General features: G+C 52.5%; 1 protein-coding gene across 1 annotated transcript in view; it reads left to right on the top strand.

Annotated features, from left to right (window-relative positions):
• Nucleotides 1–21387, top strand: part of LOC102448482 (IgGFc-binding protein-like) — a 33087-nt gene extending 11700 nt beyond the window's left edge. The window contains exons 4-11 of the mRNA XM_006122204.4: nt 3184–3515; nt 3836–4409; nt 4801–5399; nt 7613–8180; nt 13832–14421; nt 15616–16180; nt 19705–19904; nt 20976–21387. Of these exons, the coding sequence (XP_006122266.4) occupies nt 3184–3515; nt 3836–4409; nt 4801–5399; nt 7613–8180; nt 13832–14421; nt 15616–16180; nt 19705–19904; nt 20976–21125 (3578 nt within the window). The 3' untranslated portion in view covers nt 21126–21387. The remainder of the gene's footprint in view (nt 1–3183; nt 3516–3835; nt 4410–4800; nt 5400–7612; nt 8181–13831; nt 14422–15615; nt 16181–19704; nt 19905–20975) is intronic.
• Nucleotides 21388–21786: the final 399 nt, after the last annotated feature.

Genomic DNA, 21786 nt, shown 5'->3' with positions numbered 1-21786 from the left:
CAAGAAACCAAACCCTGAGAGGCAGCTGGCTGATTTTTGCCAGAATTTCCTGCAACAGAAAAATCTTCTGTTTGGGAAAACTGCAAAACTTGCTTTCCGAGAGGAATGTTCATGTCGCAGTTTATTGCAGGGGTCTCTGACTGTAGTTTTAGGTTATTCCTAGACATCCAGGAGGCGCAGTGTGTAATATGACACCACAGAATACCTGGGACATGCCATTTTCTCTTTGCATTTTACTTTTTGGAACAGCCGTAAGCGCAGTTGCTACACGGTAGAGATGGAAACATCTGAACTTCATTCCCAGGGCCCCATTTCTCTGTGACACTGGGGCACAGCTGTGCTGGGGTGGGGGGAGGGGAGCCTGGAAGGCTGCTGCTAAGTACAGACTGAACCAGCTTATCTCGTTACTTCCATCGGCCTGGCTCCTGCCTGTGCCTAGAGGAAACGTTCTGACCTGGTGTCAGGCTGGCTCGGGGCAGTGCAGAGTCACACTTTGATCTAGGGAAGACGATCTGTTTCATTCTGTGCTGAGCAGCTCACTCCAGGGGGTGAAATGAAGCTGGCTGCTGGAATGGCTCGGCGCAATGCAACTTGTGTTGGTTTATCATTTTGACACTCAATACTGAGGTGCGTGTTAAATAAGTTTTATTTGTATTAGTTTACATGTCCACAGGTGCACAAAATCATGGGTTGAAGCATTTCTTTTCCCATTTGCATTGGTTTAAATGTTCACAGTTGCAAGCAATGATGGGGGGTCAGACAATGCAGGTTGGTTCTCCCTGGTCCAGCACTCTCCAGACTAGTCCCGAAGGAGAGCATTTGCTGGACCGGGGAGTTCAGCCCCTTGGGCCACCAGGCTCACAGCTCCAGCCACAGGGTGACAGCCTCCAGCCCCAGGGCTGACAGGGCTCCATGGCTCGGTGGGGTGGGCAGTGGGGCTCCATGGACAGCTGCTCCCTGCCAGGGCACTCGGATCCAGGGACTCTAGGGTCCAGCAACATCCATGGCACTGCCAGACCATGGATATTGCCGGCCCGGAGAGCAATATAAGATAGGCACGAGAAACCTCCAGAACTACAGATTTTTAGGCCCACATCAGCAATCTGCCCCTTCCCAGGTGCCTGACTGATGCTATAGAGGCTCAAGTCCTACACTTAGGCACCACTGCCATCCTCCGCTGCAGCCTCACCCTCTAGGAGCCCAGCACTCCTCTAGCCAGCGATCACAACACCCCGAGTCCCAAGGTCGGTCCCAACTCCTGCCATGCTCACACAAGTCGTGACATGCCGTGACTCAGTTTCCCCATCTGAAAATTGGAGCCATTATCACACGATAGTAGCACTGAAGAGCCCCTGTCATGGACCTGTGCCCATGGTGCTAAGCACTGTGCAGACAGAGAACAAAGCCAGCCCCTGCCGCAAAGAGCTTTCAGGGACACATTTGTCCCTGCCTCTCTTTAGTGGTTGGCTCTAATCAGGGGGTATTGATTGTTAATAGGTGTTGGTACAGCACCTGGCACAACTGGGCCTCAGCCTCAGCTGGAGCCTCTAGTGTGGGGGAAGGCATCCTGGGGCTCTGCTGCTGGGTGACCTTGCGTACGTCACTTGCCCCTCTTTGCCTCGGTTTCCCTATCTGTCAAATGGGAACACTGTTACTGACTCCCTTGGCAAAGCCCAGGAAGACCTACACATGATGAGTGCTACAGAAGAGAGAGGAGGTCATATTATTATAGGTGCAAGCAAATACACAGGTAGCAGTGTAAAAACAGTCAGTAGAAGGAATTTCAAGCTGATCTCTTTTCTGTCAAGCGATATCACCAGACATGTCTGGCTTTATGAGCCAATCCACAGAATAGGTCATGTTATTTGAGAGAGAATATCAGTCGTTCTTTCTATTTTTTTCTTCTTTTATCACTTCAAATGTTCAGAGCTGCACATAATTATCCACTGGAAGGTTTTTTTTATTTATGTAAGTGGTCTCATTTAGAAGATGCTACTTACTGAATGACAACACTGAGGTGCAAAAAGTGAAAGCTTCAGAACAGTTAAAAGACAAATCTGTCAACGTCGCTTGTCAGAATCAAGAAAGTAAATAGCTTCCAGGAGATCCCCAACCAGTTCTCAGCCAGTCATCTCTCTCCTTTGCCTGGCGGTACATTTCAAGTTATTCTCTATGGAAATGATATTGCCTTCTTTTCCTGAGTGGAAGCTGACGTGGACGGTTATTGACATTTGCTGGTAAAAAATGGAATCCTTCCAAGCCCTAGGACTATGCTCCCAAACGCACTGACAATGTGGAACTGGGCAGGGAAGGCTTCGATTGTTAATGGGGAATGTTGATTTCATGACACACACAAAACTGATGAGAAAATATTTCCACTGGTGATCACTGCTATTTACAGATGGGCAATATTAGAAAGGTGCTACTTGAGAATGTGTTAGAGTTGAAAGTAAAGTAGTGGAGCTGACAGAATTGTTGGGCCCCTGGACAAGGTGGGGGGTGGCTCCAGGCTCCCAGAAGGGACAAGGCCTCAGTCAGAAGGGGGCGGGGCCAGCCAGCCTTTAATGCCATCCAGAGTGCGCCGACCAGAGCTCCGGTGGCAATTTAAAGGCCCTAGAGCTCCAGGGGTAGTGGCACTGGGAGCCCTAAGCCCTTTTTAATCACTGGGCCGTGGGGCAGGTTCTCCCTTTTGCCTCCCCCTCCCATCAGCAGGCTGATCTAAAGATATTTGCCTGGTAGAGTTTGACACGGAGTGCGGGCAATTTGTGTTTTCTTGGTTCTAAAGCTTTACCTTTTGAAGCTCAGCACCTACTGTCATTAAATCCTTAGCATCTGGCAGCCCACCTGCATTTCCCACAGCTGAGTCAATACAAAATAAAGGGAAAGAGCTTAAACCCATGACAGTGTAAACTGATAGAAATTGAAACCAGAGCTGGAAAATAAACACCAGCCTCCACCCCAGTTACCAAGCCGTAGAAGTGGAACTCTGCCAGCCGGCGTGAGAGGGACACGGCGGCTGAGGTGTCTTTGGCTGGACAAGTTTCCGCTGGTGAGAGAGCGAAGGCCCTGAGCCACACAGAGCTCTGTGTCAGGGCCAGTTCTCTCTGCGGGGAGGTGTCCCCACAGATGTGTGGGTCAGTGCACAATGGGGCTTTGTGTGGCCTGGCAATCCTCTCTCTCCAGATAGTCCACATGCCTGCAGCAGCCTGGCGTGCAGGAAGAGGGAGAGATGCAAGATCACAAACTGCGTCCCGGCCTGCGTGGCCGAGTCCGAATCCACCTGCCAGGTGCAGGGAGACTGGCGTTACCACACCTTCGACGGGCAGGCTTTCAACCACACGGGCACCTGCTCCTACCTCATTGCCAGGACGTGTGGGCCGGACACCACCCTCCCGCCCTTCAGCATCGAGGTCCAGAACCAGCCCAGCTCAGGCCTTTCCTCTCTCGCCACCGTGACGGTCCGTGTCTACAATGTCACCATCTCGATAGACAGATACTCCAAGGGGCTGATGCAGGTGAGAACTCGCAGGGCTGGCGCCTTAGCTGTGGATTGCCCTGTAGTCCTGTGAATTTCAACCCCTCCTCCACCGCTGTCCTGGCCCAGGGCTGGGCTGGATGCCCCTGGATCCAAAGGGGAGAGTGAATTCCTGGGTGGGCTCTTTCACCCTGCCTGGATTTCCTGGGCCCCGGGGGGAGAAGCACCCCAGGGGAAATCCAGCGTGTCTGGAGATGAGTCTGTCTGGAAGGGGGAGCTGCAGCAGCCAAGCCCCATGGGAGCTGGTGGCCCCAGGGTCCCAGCAGCGTGGAGAGTAAACATTTATTTGTATGCTCACAGATGAATGCCCGGAGCTTCCCCATCGCTGACTTCCCCCACCAGGGGAAACTGAAGGTGTATCAGAGCGGGGACTCTGTGGTCATCCAGACCGACTTCTCCCTGAGTGTCTCCTACGACTGGGGCAGCTCCCTGGTGGTGAAGCTCTCCAGCAGCTTCTCAGAGAGCGTGTGTGGCCTATGCGGCAACTACAACGGGGACCCCAGAGATGATTTCACCACCCCGACCGGGGCGCTGGCTGCCAGCCCTGTGGAGTTCGGGAGGAGCTGGAAGGTGGAGGACGGGGACAGGTTCTGCTGGGACGACTGCCATGGGCAGTGCAAGAGCTGTTCCCCAGAGCAGGTCGGCAGGTACAAAGCGGAGCCCTTCTGCGGCTGGATCACCAAAGGGGCGGGCGGCCCCTTCAGCCGATGCCACTCCATGATCGACCCCAAAATCTACCTGGACAACTGTGTCTATGACCTGTGCATGAACGACGGCCAGAAGGAGATGCTGTGCCAGGCGCTGGCGAGCTACGCCAATGCCTGCCGGGCCGAGGGCGCAACTGTCTCCGACTGGCGGACGCTGGTGGGGTGCCGTGAGTACATCATGGGAAGGGAGTTGTGTAGGGTGCTCCTGGGGAGGGGTGGGAGGCAGGGGAAACCTGTAGGGGGCATGTTCTACTGGGGGGGTCTATGGGGCCAGAGGCCTTCTGCTCAAGGAAGCCCTATTTCATACTTGATGGATATGATCTGGAGAACGGAGGGTAGGGGACAGTGCAGCCCTGGCCGAGAGGCTGGAGGAGAGGGGGCCTCATGGGGCTCTACCAGCCCCACGTGTGGGGACTGGAGCTCAAGGCAGGTTTGGGAGCTTCGCTGGGTCTCTCTGCCGCAGAGCATCTAGCTGGGCTCCCTCCGCTCTGTGCCAAGCCGGCCAATGCCGGATGCAGCAATATTGCCAGTGACCCCTGTATCCTGTCCCTCTTCCAGCTCTGCCCTGCCCGGAGAACAGCCAGTACCAGCCCTGCGGCTCCGCGTGTCCTGCCACCTGCAATGACCGAGAGGCCCCTAAGAACTGCTCCCTGCCCTGCGTGGAGACCTGCCAGTGCCACGAGGGCTTTGTGCTGGATGCTGGGAGGTGCATCCCCCAGGCCGGCTGCGGGTGCGAGTTCCAGGGGCGGCTCTTCGCCCCCGGGGAGCAGTTCTGGGGGGACAGCACCTGCACCAGGCGCTGCGTGTGCGACCCACGGAGCAGGCAGGCGAGCTGTGAGGCCGCAGGGTGCCGAGCTGCGGAACAGTGCCGGGTGAGGAAGGGCATCCCAAAGTGCTACCCTACTGGCTACGCCAGCTGTACAGCCAGCGGGGACCCCCACTACACCAGCTTTGATGGGCTCAGGTTCGACTTCCAGGGCAGCTGCCAGTACCAACTGGCCGGGCGGTGCCAGGGGCAGGAAGAGCTGGAGGATTTCCAGGTCCTGGTGCAGAACGACAACAGGGGCCTCCAAGCCGTGTCCTTCACCAGAGCCATGGAGGTCCGAGTGTACGGCGTGAACATCACAGTCAGCAGGGACCATCCAGGCAGAGTCCTGGTGAGTTCAGACATTGCCCGCTCACCCTAGTCCGGGCTTCTGCTTTGCGTTGCTTGCGGGTCACTCCCCAATGGTGTCCCATTGTCACCTCCTTTCCTGTCATCACTCCCCGTTGGCCTTCTCTTCTGCCTTCTGCAGGCCTCGTCAGTGGAGCTGGGGGGACAACAGGGGGCAGCTGAGATTCTGCAGGGAAAATTTCAAAGTTTTGGCAAAAAAAAATCTAAGTCTGAAACTCTGCCCCCAACCTGAAACATGCCCATTCTGAAATGCCATGGCTGTGCCGCATGGTGTTTGGGCGCCTCCTGCGTCTGGGGCTCAGGGCAGACTACATCTCCCATGATGCAGCAGGGGTTCCTCCCTAGGTGGAGAAGGGCAGTACATCATGGCAGGTACATCGCTACAGGGCATCATGGGAAATGGAGGCCAGCTTGGGGGCAAAGCACATAAAGGAAAATGGCTATCCAAACGACGACTCCCATGAAGCAGAGCAGGGGCATTTCATAATGAAAATATTTCAGTTTTTGGACAAATATTGACTTTTTCAACCAAAAAAATAATCGGGGCGTGGGGGGGTTGGAAATTCAGTTTTGCCACAAAAAGGAATCCTTTTTTTTTGGTGGCTGCAACAGTTTACAAAAAATGTTAATCAATTTTCCATCAAAAATAGTTATGACAGGAAAGTTTTGATCAGCCTTGGTCACTGTGCCCTTAGGTCAAAATAAGCTATGCAATTTGAGCTATGTAAATCGTGTAACTTGTTTCGAGTTAATTTCAAAATAGCTTATTTCATAATTTTGAAATAAACTGCTATTCCGAAATATTCCTTAATCCTCATGGAATGTGTTCCACAGGGACGTCAGAATAGCGAGACCATTACATTTTGAAATAATGGGCTTGCTTAAAAGACACGGAATAGCTATTTGGCAGTACCATGAAATAGCATCACTGTCTAGATGTACCTGTAGGGTATGTCTACACTACCCCCCTAGTTCGAACTAGCGGGGTAATGTATGCATACCGAACTTGCTAATGAAGCTCGGGATTTGAATTTCCTGGGCTTCATTAGCATAAAGCCAGCGCCGCCATTTTTAAAAGCCGGCTAGAAGCCTAATTCAAACTATCTAGTCCGTGCCGCGTGTAGCCGCGCGGCACGGGGTTCGCACTAGCCGGCTTTTAAAAATGGCGGCGCCGGCTTTATGCTAATGAAGCCCGGGAAATTCAAATCCCGGGCTTCATTAGCAAGTTCGGTATGCATACATTACCCCGCTAGTTCGAACTAGGGGGGTAGTGTAGACATACCCTTAGAGATTTCAAAGACAGAAAGGACCATTGTGGTAATGTAGGCTTATCTCCTCTACAACACAGCCCAGAAAACTGCCCAAAAAGTTTTCCTGACAAGTCTCTTCCAACTGCCAAACCCTTATTCGAAGTCAGAGATTTTCACAATTCTCTTACATTTACTGTAAGAGTCAAAAATGTCTCACGGACGGTGAGGAAAGTTTCTAGGTTTCTTTGCTTTAGCTTGCACCAACATTCTCAATGTTTTCTTCATGTTTGGTCCTTGTTGTCCTGGAAGGTTGTGGGGTTTCCACGTGGTGTTTGCTGTTGCTGATTTGCACAAGGCAGGATTTACTCAAAACACGAGGGGAGAGGAGGAGGGGAAACCAACAGATCCCACTGAACAGTCCAAATTCAGCCAGTGTTAAAAATCGAAAGGCATAAAAATGCCTCCGGTGATCATTTCCCGCCCCACCCTCCAATTTTATTCCTTTAACCAGCCAGAATGACATCAGCATCTCATCGCAGGTATTGCAGATGTTTTCTCTTCTCCAGACTAAACAAGCCCATTTTTTTTCAATCTTCCTTCATAGCTCAGGTTTTCTGCACCTTTAATTGTTTTTGTTGCTTTTTTTCTGGACTTTCCCCAGTTGCTCTCCAGCCTTCAAGCATGGTTTGATTTTATGAGCCTTGAGCATTTCAGTGCATATTGTGTGAAGTCAAGGCAGTGATTCTGCGCATCTGTTAAACATGCCCCACTCCAGGGGTGGCTGCATTCAGTGCTGGGTGGGTGATCCCCAGGCAGTGTTTCTGCATGGCTGTTAAATATGCCCCACCCCAGAAGTGGCTGCATTCCATTGCTGAAAGGTTCAGCAGGGCCTTGCAGGATGAAGTCACTCTATCACTCTCACTGGTCCCTTGCCCATTGCTCACAGATGAATGGTGTACTCCTCAACCTGCCGTACAGCACGGACGATGGCAGAATCTCCATGTACCGGAGAGGCCAGGAGGCAACGATCTGGACCGACTTCCATCTCACTGCCGCCTTCGACTGGCAGAGCCGGGTCACCCTCACTGCCCCCAGCACCTACGCCGGTGCCCTGTGTGGGCTCTGTGGGAACTTCAATGGTGACCGGCGAGATGAGCAGACCATGAGGGACGGCAGGGTGGCCCCGAATGCAACAGCCTTCGGGCAGAGCTGGCGGGTGGCCGAGACGCTGGGCTGCGTCGAACCTGAGAAGCCAGAGTGCTCCAACCTAGCTGCTGTCCAGAGACACCAGCGGCGAATCCGCACAGAGTGTGGGATGATCCTGGACACGGCCGGGCCCTTCCGAGATTGCCACCACAAAGTGCCTCCTGAGGATTATTTCCAAGACTGCATCTATGACTATTGCTTCTTCAAGGGGCAGCAGGCCATTGTGTGCCAGACCCTCACCAGCTACGCCGCGGCCTGCCAGGCTGCTGGGGTGATGACAGAGCCCTGGAGAACTGACAGCTTCTGCGGTAACTTGGGCTCTTCTTCGGGGACAAACACTAATGGGGGGCGGAGAGAAAACCTGACACCAAGGCTCCTTAAAGCAGCCTCTAGCTGAGGCCTAGAGGGTGCAAGCCAGGCAGTGCGGGCTGCGATGCTGGGCTGTAGCCACAGCACTGACAGGGGAGAGCCAAGGGTTGAGAATCAGGACTGCTGGTTCCATCACCAGCCGCTGAAGGGGAGCAGGCTCAAAGAATCGTAAGACGGAAGGGACCCCGAGAGGTCATCTAACCCATCCCCTGCCTTCATGGCAGGACTTAGGATTATCTCAAACTGGGCAGGGACCCCAAAGTGGGTTGTGACCTTGGCATCATGGGGCTGGCTTACATTTGCTGGGGCCTGCAGCCAAAGTTGACACCAGAGCCCCAGGCCTGGGGCTGAAGCCCTGGGCAGCAGGGACCAGTGACAGGTCCCTTCCCTGGGGCTGATGCCTTTGGGCTTCCGTTATCGCCTCTCCTGCTCAGGGCTCAGGCTTTAGCCCCTCCCCACCCCGGGCCGGCAGGGCTCAAGGGGGCTTAGGGCTCAGATCCCCCTCCTGGGTCAGGCAGTGATTTTTCTTGTCAGAAGGGGGTTGCGCTGCAGATGGAGGACCCCTGATCTAGATCATCTCTGACAGGTGTCTATCTACTCTACTCTTAAAAATCTCCAGTGGCAGAGATTCCACAGCCCCTGGGCAATTTATTCCAGTGCTTAACCAGCCTGACAGGACGTTTTCCTAAACCTCCCTTGCTGCAGTTTAAGCCCATTGCTTCTTCTCCTGGCCTCAGAAGTTAAGAACAATTTTTCTCCCACTTCCATGGAACAACCTTTTAAATACCGTTATCCTGGCCTCTCTCCGTCTTGTCTGTTTTTCAGTCTTCCCTCATGGCTCATATTTTCTAGACCTTTGATCATTTTTGTTGCTCTTCTCTGGACTTTCCCCCATTTGTTCACATCTTTCCTGAAGTGTGGTGCTCAGTTCTGGACACAATACTCCAGCTGAGGTCTAATCAGCGCAGAGTAGAGCAGAATTCCTTTTCGGGTCTTGTTTACAACTCGCCTGCTAATACATCCAAGAATGGAGTTTGTGTTTTATTATAGCAGTGTGACACTGTTTGATTATATAGGAACAATGTGAAATCCTGTGGCACCTTATAGACGAACAGATTTATTGGAGCATAAGATTTTGTGGGCAAAGACCCACTTCATCAGATGCTTGTTGACTTATCTGTAGCTTGTGATTCACCATGATGACTCTCAGATACCTTTCTGTAGCACTTTCCCCTATGTCATTTCTCTTTTGTGTGTGTGCAGTTGGTTGTTCCTTACCAAATGGAGTACTTTGCATTTGTCCTAATTGCATTGTATCGAATTTACTGTAGACCATTTCTCCACTTTATTCAGATCATTTTGAGTTTTAATTCTATCCTCCAAAGTGCTTGCAACCCCTCCCAGCATGGTACCTCCTGCAAACTTTGTAACTGTATTCAATGCCATTGTCTAAATCAGTGGTGCCCAACCCAAAGGGGTCGTGGCTGTCTTCCTGAGGGGTCGCAATGCGGGGCTGGCCACCATTTTTTTGTTTGTTTGTTTGTTTGGGTTTTTTTGCTCAACCAACATTTTCACGGACCCGAATGAATAAAGGTTAAGCATCACTGGTCTAAATTATTGATGACGATATTGAAGAGAGCAGAACTCAGAACTGATCCCTGAAGGTTACCACTCAAAATGTCCTTCCAGTTTGAGACTGATAACTACTCTCTGGGAACAGTTATCCAACCAGTTCTGCACCCGCTTTATAGTAGCTCCATCTAGTTGCATTTCCCGAGTTTGTTTATGTGATGATCATAGGAGACAGTATCACAAGACTTGCTAATGTTGATAGATCACATCGATCACTTCTTCTAATGCTAATTTTGAAATAGTTGTTTCAAACTAATGTTAGTGCAGATGCTTTGGTGCCACTATTTTGAAGTAACCACTCCCCGGAGTAATACAACCTAATTATTTCCCAGTGATTCCTGGGGCTCTAAATCCAAATAAGCATCCACATTAATGGAGTCTGCCTCAGACTAATTTTGAGGCTTCCCGGTAGTGGGAACATGCTATTTTGATTTTTTAAAATTGGGAGTTATTAAGTCAAATTTAGTTATCTCAAAATAATTTCCTAGTGTAGACATGCCCTTCCAGACCTCTGGAATCTCTCCTGTCTTCCATGGCTTTTCAAAGATAATCACTAATGGCTCACATATCTCCTCTGTCAGCTTTTTGAGCATTTTAGGATGTATTTCATCAGGCCCTGGTGACTTGAAAACATCTAACATGTCTAGGTAATTTTTAATTTGTTCTTTCCTAGTTTTAGCCTCCGATTTGCAGCATTTTCACTGGCATTCGCTATCTTAGTCATCCAGTTGCTACCAACCTTTCTGGTGAAAACACAAACAAAAAAGTCATTTACACTTTTGCCAGTTCCACATTTTCAGTTATTACCCTACCTCCCTGCCCTTCCCCCCCCCCCCCCAATACACACACACACTCCCCGCTACATTCCGTAGCCGGCTTACCCTGTCCTTGGTCTTCTTGCTTCTAATGTATTTGTAGAATGTCTTCTTGTTTCCCTTTATGTCCCTAGCTAGACTGAGTTTGTTTTGTGCCTTTGCCTTTCTAATTTTGCCCCTACGTACCTGTGTTGTTTGTTCATATTCATCCTTTGCAGTTTTTTGTAGGACTCTTTTTTTGAGTTTCAGATCATTGAAGATCTGCTGGTTCAGCCAGGGCTTGTGTCTGTCTACCCTGCTTATCTTTCCTGCACAGTCAGTCTGTTTGCTTTTATACCCTGAATGAAATCTCTTTTAAAAATGTCAGATCCCTTGAGCTGTTTCCCCCTTATTCTTACTTCCCAGGGGAATCTTACCTACCAACTACTGGAGTGTGTGAAAGTCTTGAAATCCAGTGTCTTTAGTGTGCTGTTTCCCCTCCTACCAATCCTTAGAATAATGAATTCTACCATTTCATTGGCACTTTCACCCAAGCTCCTTCCACTTTCAAATTCTCACCCAGTTCACACCCATTTATCCAAATCAAATCTAGAACAGCCTCTCCCCAGTAACCATCTCCACCTTCTGAAATAAAACAGGGTCTCTAGTACATTCCAAGATAATGTCGGATAATCTGCGCCCCGCTGTGTTGTTTTCCCAACAGATGTCTGAGTAGCTGGAATCTCCATCACCAACTAGTCCTGTGCTTCGGGAGATTTTGTTAGTGGTTTGGAAAAAGCCTCTTGCACCCATCGTATATATAGTAGCCCAATGCCTGTGACTCTATAATGCTGTAGCATTAGGAGTCATCTCTGGGGGGCGCTGTTGCCTCACGCTGTGGCACTTGGCTGAGTTCTGCACCGCTCAGCCAGGCTGCCGCGGGGGAGCAAGCGGCTGTTTGGGCCCCGTGCTCCCCATGTGCTCCCTGCGCTCCCCACAGGGGTGCTGCATGGGGTCTGTGAGGCCCAAACGACTGCTTGCTCCTCCGCGGTGGCCCAGCTGTGTGGCCCAAACTCAGCCGAGTGCCACGGAGGGAGGGGAAGGGGGCGAGGTGGTGACGTACACAGCCTCACCCACTGGCCATGTGCATCAGTAGGGTTACCAGGTAGGGTAAAAAAAATTGGACACACTTGATCGGGGGCGGGAGGGGGGAGGGACCAGCTGGGAGAGGAGTGGGGCTGGCTGGAAGGAGGGGGGGTAGAAAGCAGAGTTGGGGGAGGGTTAGAGGTAGCGTAGCTGGGCAGGGGGAAGCAAAGCTGGTTGGGGGTGGGGGTTGGAGGCCGTGGGGCTGGCCGGCAGGAAGAAAAGCTGTTTGGGGGTGGGGGTTGGAGGCCGTGGGGCTGGCCGGCAGGAAGAAAAGCTGGTTGGGGGTGAGGGTCGGAGGCTGCGGGGCTGGCCAGCAGGAAGAAAAGCTGGGCGGGAGTGGGGGTCGGAGGCTGCGGGGCTGGCTGGCGGGTAGCAAAGCTGGTCAGGGGTGGGAGTCGGGGGCAGTGAGGCTGGCCGTGGGAGATCGGGAGGAGGAACTGGCTGGCGGGGGGCAGGGAAAGGGAATCGACCAGTGGGGAGCCAGACTCACCCGGGCACATGCAGATCCCAGGGTACTGCCCGCCCCACTCATGGTCCCAGTGAGCAAGTCCAGCTGCGGCTCCAGCACGCGCCGGAACAGCCCTCAGGAGCAGGGACAGAGCTTCCCCTGCTTCCCAGAGGCAGCTAGAGGCTCCCAGTGCCTATCGCGCCCCCCCTCCCAGCCACTCCCCCGCCTCCGCCAGGCTTCCATCTGGCACCCAGCCAGAGAACCAGAAAATACCTGACATTGTACATGTCCAGTATTTTCTGATTTTTTTTACTGGACAGAGGGCCCAAAAACCGGACTGTCCGGTAGAAAACCGGACACCTGGCAACCATATACGTCACCTCCCTGCCCCATCTCGCCTCCCACCGTGGTGCTCGGCTAAGTTCTGCACCACTCAACCGGGCCGCCATGAGAGAGCCCAAACGGCCGCTGGCTCCGCTTGCTCCCCCGTGGCAGCCCGGCTGAGCGGCGCAGAACTCAGCTGAGCGCCACAGCGGGAGGCGGAGGGAGGCGGGGCGGTAACGTGCAGCATGACAGCAGCTCCAGGCCCCGCCCCCTGGCCGTGAAAGTCATCGCCTCAGCCCTCTTGCCGAGGGCCACGGCGGGAGGTGAAGAGTGGCGGGGCTGTGAAATACACGCCCAGGAGGTGGGGCCTGGACAAGCATGTATCCCCGATGAAGACAGAGGAGAGCGGAGAGAGAGTGAGAGGCAGGAGGGGGAGAAGAGAAAGAGAAAGACAAAGGGAGAGGCAGAAAGTGGAGGAGAGCTGAGAGAGAGCGAGAGGCCGTAGGAGGAGGAGAGAGAGAGAGAGAGGCGGAGCGAGAGACCGGAGGCTCAGGAGAGAAGACGGATGTGGAGGAGAGACCTGAAAATCCCGTGTTATGATGGGCTAATTGTCTAGTTCTTCCTGATTAAGCCGTCTGTAGTAGACACTGTATCTGATACAACCCTTGATTTTTACAGGCACAGGGCAGTTATATAGGAATCAAAACTGTTAGATTCCCACAGAAAGCTTCACTATAACAAAAACAGCATTTTTCAGAAGCAAAATATGCCTATGGAAAATTCTTAGCCTCCTCTGATTTTGTTTTCCTTCAAAATTCATGATTTGGTTGTCCTCCTTCTGGGTGTTTGAATTTTGCAGTTGCCCTTTTTTCTTCTCTTTTGGCCTTATTAAATTGTCCTTCTCGTATTCCCTTTAATGGTTATAATCTTCTCCCTCTTTATCTTACTCTGTCTCCACCCCGCTTGGCAGAATGTGAGTCCTTGAGCCTCACAGAAACTGCTTTTCCACTGAGAGGTTTGATCCCTTTGTTTTTCCAAGCAGAAAATATTGTTTTCAGAAAGCAATCAATTTTGGAAGCAAGCAAATGAAAATATCAACAGAAAAAAAACATTCAAAAATGGATAGAATAAAAAATGCTTGAAACTCACAGGCAATTGTTTGGGGGGCATTTTTCTTTCTGACACGCTCAGTGATTTTACAAGCTTTCTCTCAACTGCTTGTGCCCCTTCCCTCTGCTTCCTGCAGGCCTCACCTGCCCCCGGAACTCCCATTACGAACTCTGTGGGAACGGCTGCCCTGCCACCTGCCATGGCCTCTCGGCACCGGATGGCTGCGACGCCCCCTGTGCTGAAGGGTGTTTCTGCGACGCTGGGTTCATCCTCAGCGGAGACCAGTGTGTCCCCATCGCGCAGTGCGGCTGCGTGCACCACGGCAGGTACTACCGGAGGGGAGAGGAGTTCTACCCCAGCGCCTCCTGCCAGGAGTGGTGCCGGTGCCAAGACAGCGGGGTCGTCGAGTGCCAGGAGGCCTCATGTGGAGCCAGCGAGCAGTGCCGGGTGGAGAACGGAGTCCTGGGCTGCTATCCCGCAGGCAGATGCACCATGTCCGGCTATTCCCACTACCTGACCTTTGACGGACAGGCTTTTGACCTGTATGGCAATTGCACCTACACCCTAGCCAGAGTCTGCAGCAGCGATGCCGAGCTGGCAAACTTCTCCGTGGTGGTGGGGAAGGAGAGCGTGGGTGCTGGCTACGGGGCTCAAGTGAGGACAGTGGCGGTCTCCATCCATGGTTACTCCATCACCATGGAGAGGGGGAGGAAGTGGAGGGTCACGGTAAGTTTGCATTGCAGTTACATCTTGGTGGCATCTGAAGTCTCCTCTATGATTGGCAGTCACAGGGCAGCTCTCCCAGCCACCGCCAACTCGCTGTGGACCCTGAGCTCTCGGGGCAGCCCAGGGCATCGGCCCTCAATGTCCCCCAGTGAGCTCAAGTCTATTCCGTTCAGAACATGGAGAGCGAATGAAAGGTCCAATGGGTCCGTCAGCTCAGCTCCGGTGACCTCAAAGCCCCAGCAGGGCAGGAAGGGTTCGTAAGGCCATGGCTATGCTTACAGGCTATGCCAGGTAGCCGTGGTAATGACACCGGCTCAGTGAGCGGACGCTCTCCTGCAGACATTGTCCTGTGCTGCTGTGGAGAAAGTGAACAAGGAAGAACTAGGAGTCACCCAATGAAATAACTAGGTAGTAGGTTTAAAACAATCAAAAGGAAGTTTTTCTTCACATAACACACAATCAATCTGTGGAACTCCCTACCACAGGAGTTTGTGAAGACCAAAACTATAACGGTTCAAAAAAGATCTAGATAAATTCATGGAGGTTAGGTCCATCAATGGCTATTAGCCAGGCTGGGCAGGAATGGGGTCCCCAGCCTCTGTTTGTCAGAATCTGGGAAAGGGCAACAGGGGAGGGTTCACTTAGTGATTCCCTGTTCTGTTCACTCCCTCTGGGGTGCCTGGAGCTGGCCACTGTGGGCAGACAGGACACTGGGCCTTTGGTCTGACCCAGTCGGCCGTTCTTATGTTCTGATGCTCTTATGCCGACAAAACGTACATCTCCCGGGAGTATTTTCTCACATCTTTGGGAGAAAAACGTTTTCCCAACATAAGTGCTAGCGTAGACATGGCCTAATTCCAGGCCAGATTCTGCTCACACCTGTACACATGGAAATCGATTGACTTCCGTGCAAATCCAGAATGGCTCTTTCGATGCCAGTAAAACTGGTGTGACTCCAGGGAAGCCGGTGTAAACCCAGACTCACTCCCGTGATGCCAGTGTGGATCGGGAGTTATTCTGACACCACTTCCGCAGGCCAGTGTGGCTCCACCGTAACGCCACTGAGGCTGGTGGCACTCCGCTGACTCGTGCAGTGCTGACAATACTGGTGATTCTGTGCGTGCGCACGGCCCCAGGACACAGGTGCAGAGCTGCCCCCGCTAGCACAGGTGAATTTCCCTCTCTTTGGTGCAGGTGGACGGCGAGCTCTGCAACCTGCCACTGGCTATGGATGAGGGGAAACTTCTGATCAATCAGGAGGGGAACAACATCATTCTCCAGTCTGCCGCTGGCCTCCAGGTCCTTTACGACGCTGCCTCCTACCTCCTAGTGTCCGTGCCCCACGCCTACAGGGGACACGTGTGCGGCTTGTGCGGCAACTTCAATGGGGACAAGAGTGACGACTTCCTGCTGCCCTGGAGGAGCTGGGCCCGGAGCGGGGAACTGTTCCCTGCTGCCTGGAAGGTAGACGGTGCCCCGTGCTCCAGTGGCTGCAATGGCAGGTGCCCGGCATGTGATGTGGCCCAGATGGCACCGTACCAGGCGGAGAGCTCCTGTGGGCTGATCAGAGCCGCCTCAGGTCCCTTCAGAGACTGCCACTCACTGGTCAGCCCTGCCGAGTACTTCAGCCACTGCCTTTATGACATGTGCACCGCCAACGGGATGGGAGAGACCCTCTGTCAGAGCCTGCAGGGCTACGCGGCCGCCTGCCAAGCTGCCGGAGCCAAGATCAGAGCCTGGAGAACGGCCTCCTTCTGCCGTGAGTGCCCAGAGCAACCTGCAGCCCACGGCTGCCTGGCACAGCCATGCCCCTGCTGTGCCCATCTGCGTGTCACCCAGCGCATGGCAACCGGCTCACCAGGCCAGGCACTGCTGGGAACTGCCGAGGACTCGCTCCTCGGCCATCACCGTCAGCGCTGCTGACAATTACTGGGCAAGGTGGGGGGCAGTGCCGGCCCCCAGAAGGGGCGGGGCCTCTGGCAAAGGGGGGCAGGATGGGGGCTGGCCTCCCCCAACCAGCCCTTCAGGTCAAGGGAGTGGCAGCAGCAGCCGGGAGCCCTCGGACCCCCAGGGCTGTGCTCCTTTCCCCCACCCCACACCCTGGCGGTGGTGACACAGGCCTGGCTACCAGGTTTTGGGTCTGGGGCCTTCTACCCACTGTGCTCCCACTTCAGCTAACAGAGACTGATAGGAGCCCAGGCCAGCAGGGGTCTGCCCTGTCAATCACAAGACTTTTCATTTCACCCAGGGATTCCCATGGGGAGGCCAGTCACTCGTGATACTTTGTATGAGACAACGGGAAGCCCTGTGGCACCTTAGAAACTAACGAAATATATCTGGGACCATGAGCGTTCATGGGTAAACCCCACTTCCTCAGAGGAGCTGTGTCCTGCCCAGCCCACTGAATTAGCTTCATTAGCACGGGTCCTGCAATTGAGAGGTGAATGCTTTTGCTGTTATATAGATCTTGGCTTCTGCCATTGCCACTCCAGCTCTTCTGATGAAGTGGGGTTTATCCATGGAAGCTCGTGACCCTACCTATTTTGGTTAGTCTCTAGTTTGAATTACGGTGGCTAATGTAGGCATTCGAACTTGCAAATGAAGCCCGGGATTTAAATATCCCGGGCTTTATTTGCATGTTCCCAGGTGCCGTCATTTTTAAATGCCCCGTAGTTTGAACTACCTGCCCATGGCTATACGCAGCATGGACTAGGTAGTTTAAATTAAAGCTCCTAATTCAAACAACCATTAAACCTCCTTGCAGGAGGAATAACGGTAGTTCAAATAAGTTATTTTGAAATAATAACTCCCGAAATAACTGTTTTGAAATAGTGTGTCCACACTACAGGGAAGCCTCGCAATTAGTCCAAGGCAGGCTCCCTTCATGTGGACGCACTACCACAACTTAGATCCCTAGGACGCCCTGGGGAGTAATTACTTTGAATGGCTCTAGGGAGTTGTTATTTTGAAATAGCAGTGGAGCATCCACACTAATGCTATTTCAAAATAAGTGTTATTCCTCATGGGAAGCAGGAGTATTATTCTGAAATAACCAGCCCCTTATTTCGAAATAATGGGCTTGGCAGTGTGGACGCTCCCCTTGTTATTTCAAAATAAGTGGGGTTATTTTGAAATAACCTCCTAGTGTAGAACAGGGCTTAGATGCCACAGGACAATTTGTTGTTTTTAAAGTTAGGGTATGTCTACACTACCCCGCTAGTTCGAACTAGCGGGGTAATGTATGCATACCGCACTTGCTAATGAAGCCCGGGATTTGAATTTCCCGGGCTTCATTAGCATAAGCGGGGAGCCGCCATTTTTAAATCCCCGCTGCTTCGAACCCCGTGTAGCGCGGCTACACGGGGCTCGAACTAGGTAGTTCGGACTAGGGTCCTATTCCGAACTACCGTTACTCCTCGTGAAACGAGGTGTACCGGTAGTTCGGAATAGGCACCCTAGTCCGAACTACCTAGTTCGAGCCCCGTGTAGCCGCGCTACACGGGGTTCGAAGCAGCGGGGATTTAAAAATGGCGGCTCCCCGCTTATGCTAATGAAGCCCGGGAAATTCAAATCCCGGGCTTCATTAGCAAGTGAGGTATGCATACATTACCCTCCTAGTTCGAACTAGGAGGGTAGTGTAGACATACCCTTACAGACTAACACAGCTACCTCTCGAAAGCTGTGTCTACATTGGCATCCCTTTCCGGAAAAGGGATGCTAATGAGACACTTCGGAATTGCAAATCCGCGGGGGATTTAAATATCCCCCGCGGCATTTGCATTTACATGGCTGCCGCTTTTTTCCAGCTCGGGGTTTTTGCCGGAGAAAAGTGCCAGTCTAGACGTGATTTTCTGGAAAATAAGCCCTTTTCCGAAGGATCCCTTATTCCTACTTTCAAGTATAACTTTCAAGTAGGAATAAGGGATCCTCCGGAAAAGGGCTTATTTTCCGGAAAATCGCGTCTACACTGGCGCTCTTCTCCAGCAAAAACCGTGCGCCGGAAAAAAGCGGCAGCCATGTAAATGCAAATGCCGCAGGGGATATTTAAATCCCCCGCGGATTTGCAATTCCGAAGTGTCTCATTAGCATCCCTTTTCCGGAAAGGGATGCCAATGTAGACACAGCCTGAGAGTACATCTAGACTAGGGGCTAAGGTCGATTTAAGCTCCACAACTTCAGCTATGTTAATTGCGTAGCTGAACTCTAAGTACCTTCACTCAACTTTTGGTGCTCTCTGCGTTGCAGGAAGTCGAAGCGAAAATGCTCTCCCTTTGACTTCCCTTGCTCCTCGTGGAAGCGGACAAACTGGCATTAACTGGAGTGTCCCTCTCGGTTCGAATTAGTTGTCTTCACTAGACCTGCTAATTCAAACCCTGGAAGATCAACAGCGGCAGCTTGGATCATCTATGTAGTGTAGACGGACCCTGAGACTTTTTATATTTGAGAGAGTTTGTCTATTTGTGTGTCTGTCGGTCCTCCATCTCGGGGACATGCACCCCTTCCCCGGCTGTGCCTGCTGAAGCTGCATAGGCCATGGAGAAGCGCTTCTCACCAGGGCTGGCCTTACCATGAGGTGAACTGAGGCAGCCGCCTCAGATACCAGACTATGGGGAGGCACCACTAGGACCCAGAGTGTAAAAAATTGTGTCAGCTGCTGGTGCCTATGTAGGTAGCAGAGCAGCCCCATGAGAGGAGTAGAACAGGAAGGAGGCAGAATTGAGACCTTTCAAAGTTTTGGCCCAAGTGAGGGGGCATGGGGGCGTCATTTGAGCTCCCTGCCTCAGATGCCAAAATATTGTGGGCCGGCCCTGCTTCTCACAGGAGCAGAGGGCTGAGGCAGTGCTCTCTCCACAGGGCAGCCTGCACCCCGAGCCCCTCATCCCTAGCCCCACCCCAAAGCAATGACCGAAATGAAGAAAAACCAAAAGTATTTAAATTAAGGACCCAAGCGACACCAGCCAACCTTCTAGTGTCTAATCCAGACATAAAATCCCCTTCTTGCGTCTAATCCCTGCTCTCCATTTTGACATCCGAGGGATGCTGCCTTGCTCTGGAAGTTTGTGTCCCCGGTGAGCCCAGATCCCTTTTCGAGTCCCAGCTGCTCAGTGCTCCATTTGGGAGGCCTGGCCTGGCCTGCTTGTCCCTACATGCACAGTCTTGCAGGAACAAGTATTGCTTAATAGGAAACCGGCACCAAGTGTGGGGCCCCTACTTAACCAGGGCAGTGTCTATGGCAGGGCTTGTGGGTTATGGATTTCTGCATCTGGCTTGTTTCTCCTCTAGCTCTCAGCTGCCCTGCTAAGAGTCACTACGACCTCTGCACCCACTCCTGCGATTTCACCTGCGCCGGCTTGGCCCGTTCACCCCAGTGCACAGGGAGGTGTTTCGAGGGCTGCCAGTGTGACAACAGGCTGCTGTTTGACGGGGAGGATTGTGTGTTTCCGGACAGCTGTGGCTGCTTCAGAGACGGGAGATACATCAAGGTAGGGGGGCGGGCAACTAACGCTGAGCAAATAACTGACAGAATCACTGGGCGGGGGGGGGGGGGAATTGTTTCCGATCAAACGGTTTGTTCTCTCCTGCCAAAATGAAAAACTGGAGAAAACCGTTATTTGGGGGGAGCCAAAGCATTCCGGGGGGCTGGGCTGTGCTTAGCCTTTTAAACATAAACATCTCCACGAAATGGCGCTTCGGAATGACAGGTCAAAACGTCGCATTTTGAAAAGCCTGAAATCCGATGTTTCCGTGTTTTGGTTTGTTGAGTTGTGTTGCCCAGAACTCTGTGTCCAATTCGCCCCACATTTCCCAACAGCTCCAGGGCACCCACCGCTGCATTTTTTGCAAATAAATTATTAATTCAGCAAACTCTCCCCAAGCTCTGCTGGTTACAGTGGGGCCTGGGCCTAGTGCAGACTTGTCCTGGCTGCCAGTTTGAGCAGTTGAGCTAAAACAAAACCTTTCAGGCACCAAAGAGCCATTTCTGACATACAATGGGGCCAACAGCCTTGCCCAGCTGGTGGGCAAGCCAGGGGACAGGCCCTGCTCCATGTCCCCAAGATGAGTTGGGGCCTCAGGTGGAAGGGGCAGGGCTGGGGCCCTCTTAGCACCGCCCAGAGAGCACCACACCTCCCCCAGGCAGCCCTCAGTGCTGCTCGGAGCACCGCACCACTGTAGCAGCGGTAGCAGCCAGGAGCTCCGGGTCCCTTTGTATCTCCAGGCCCTGGGCAATTGCCCCCTTCACCCACTGCCTGTTGCGGGCCTGCAGCCATCTCTTTGGAGCTGAATGTTGACTGTCGCACACAGTGTGGCCTCCAGAGCCCAGGCTGATGTAAATCAACAGGCTCAGTCAAAGAACAGTGTCCTTGGCAACTAGCCATCTTCAGAAGGTTGGTCTAGTGGGCAAGCCACAGGGCTGAGGGTCAGGACTCCTTGGTTCTATTGTCAGCTTTGGGAGGGGAGGGGGCTCCTGGGGGGCTCACAGAAGGGGTGGGATGGACTGGGAATCAGGAGTCCAAAGTCTGATGCCTCCCATTTGACTCTTGCTCTCTCCCCAGTCAATGGAGAATGTGATTTCTGCCAACTGCACCGAGAGGTGCTCCTGCACCCTCAGGAGCACCCTTGTGTGTCAGAGCGTGGCCTGTGAGACTGGACAGACATGCGCGCTCAAGAACGGCACACACAGCTGCACACAGGAGCGGGACTAGTGAGGGCCATGGAGCCCAGGAATGGACAAGTTAGAATGGGTATGATTGACAGCTAGCCTTTTAGTGTGTTCTGTGGTGCTCTCCTTTGCACGTGTGCACGGGCACCGTGCTTCTGAATTATTGTTTTTGTAATATTGTTGGCTGGCCACCAGATGGCACCAATATAATAGTTTTGCCAGTAACTGAATGTATAGGTAAGTGCTGTTTGGTAGTTGTGGTGCATTTCTTTCTGTCCTCAATAAAGTGGTTCTTTCTGCTGCAGAGCCTCTGCTGGACTATAATTTCTGCTGCCCACATTTTATACCTGCAAAAGTTACCAAGATCACCCCATGATGCCCAAATCTTGCACTTTGTTTCAGTCTGTGAAATCTACAAACCTGTACTTCATAATAGCTAGTGCATTGCAAGTGTTGGACCTTTTCAAAGCATTTATTTCCCAAACTTCCAGCAGATAAATGGTAAGCCTCCTGGGGAGGGGGGCAGATTTCATATCGTTCACTTCTCTGACAGGACATTCACCCGTGTAGCAATGTAGAAACAATCGGTAATAACAAACACCGCCACTCTGCCCTTTGCACTTTGTCCTTTCTTCCTGGACCAAAACCAGAAGCAGCTAAACCAGTAAAAACAGAATTTTCAGGGAAAACCCACAACAGGGACT

The sequence above is a fragment of the Pelodiscus sinensis genome, chromosome 24, assembly GCF_049634645.1.
Source record: "Pelodiscus sinensis isolate JC-2024 chromosome 24, ASM4963464v1, whole genome shotgun sequence".
NCBI classification, from domain to species: domain Eukaryota; kingdom Metazoa; phylum Chordata; order Testudines; family Trionychidae; genus Pelodiscus; species Pelodiscus sinensis.
This window is presented reverse-complemented; position numbering and strand designations above follow the sequence as displayed.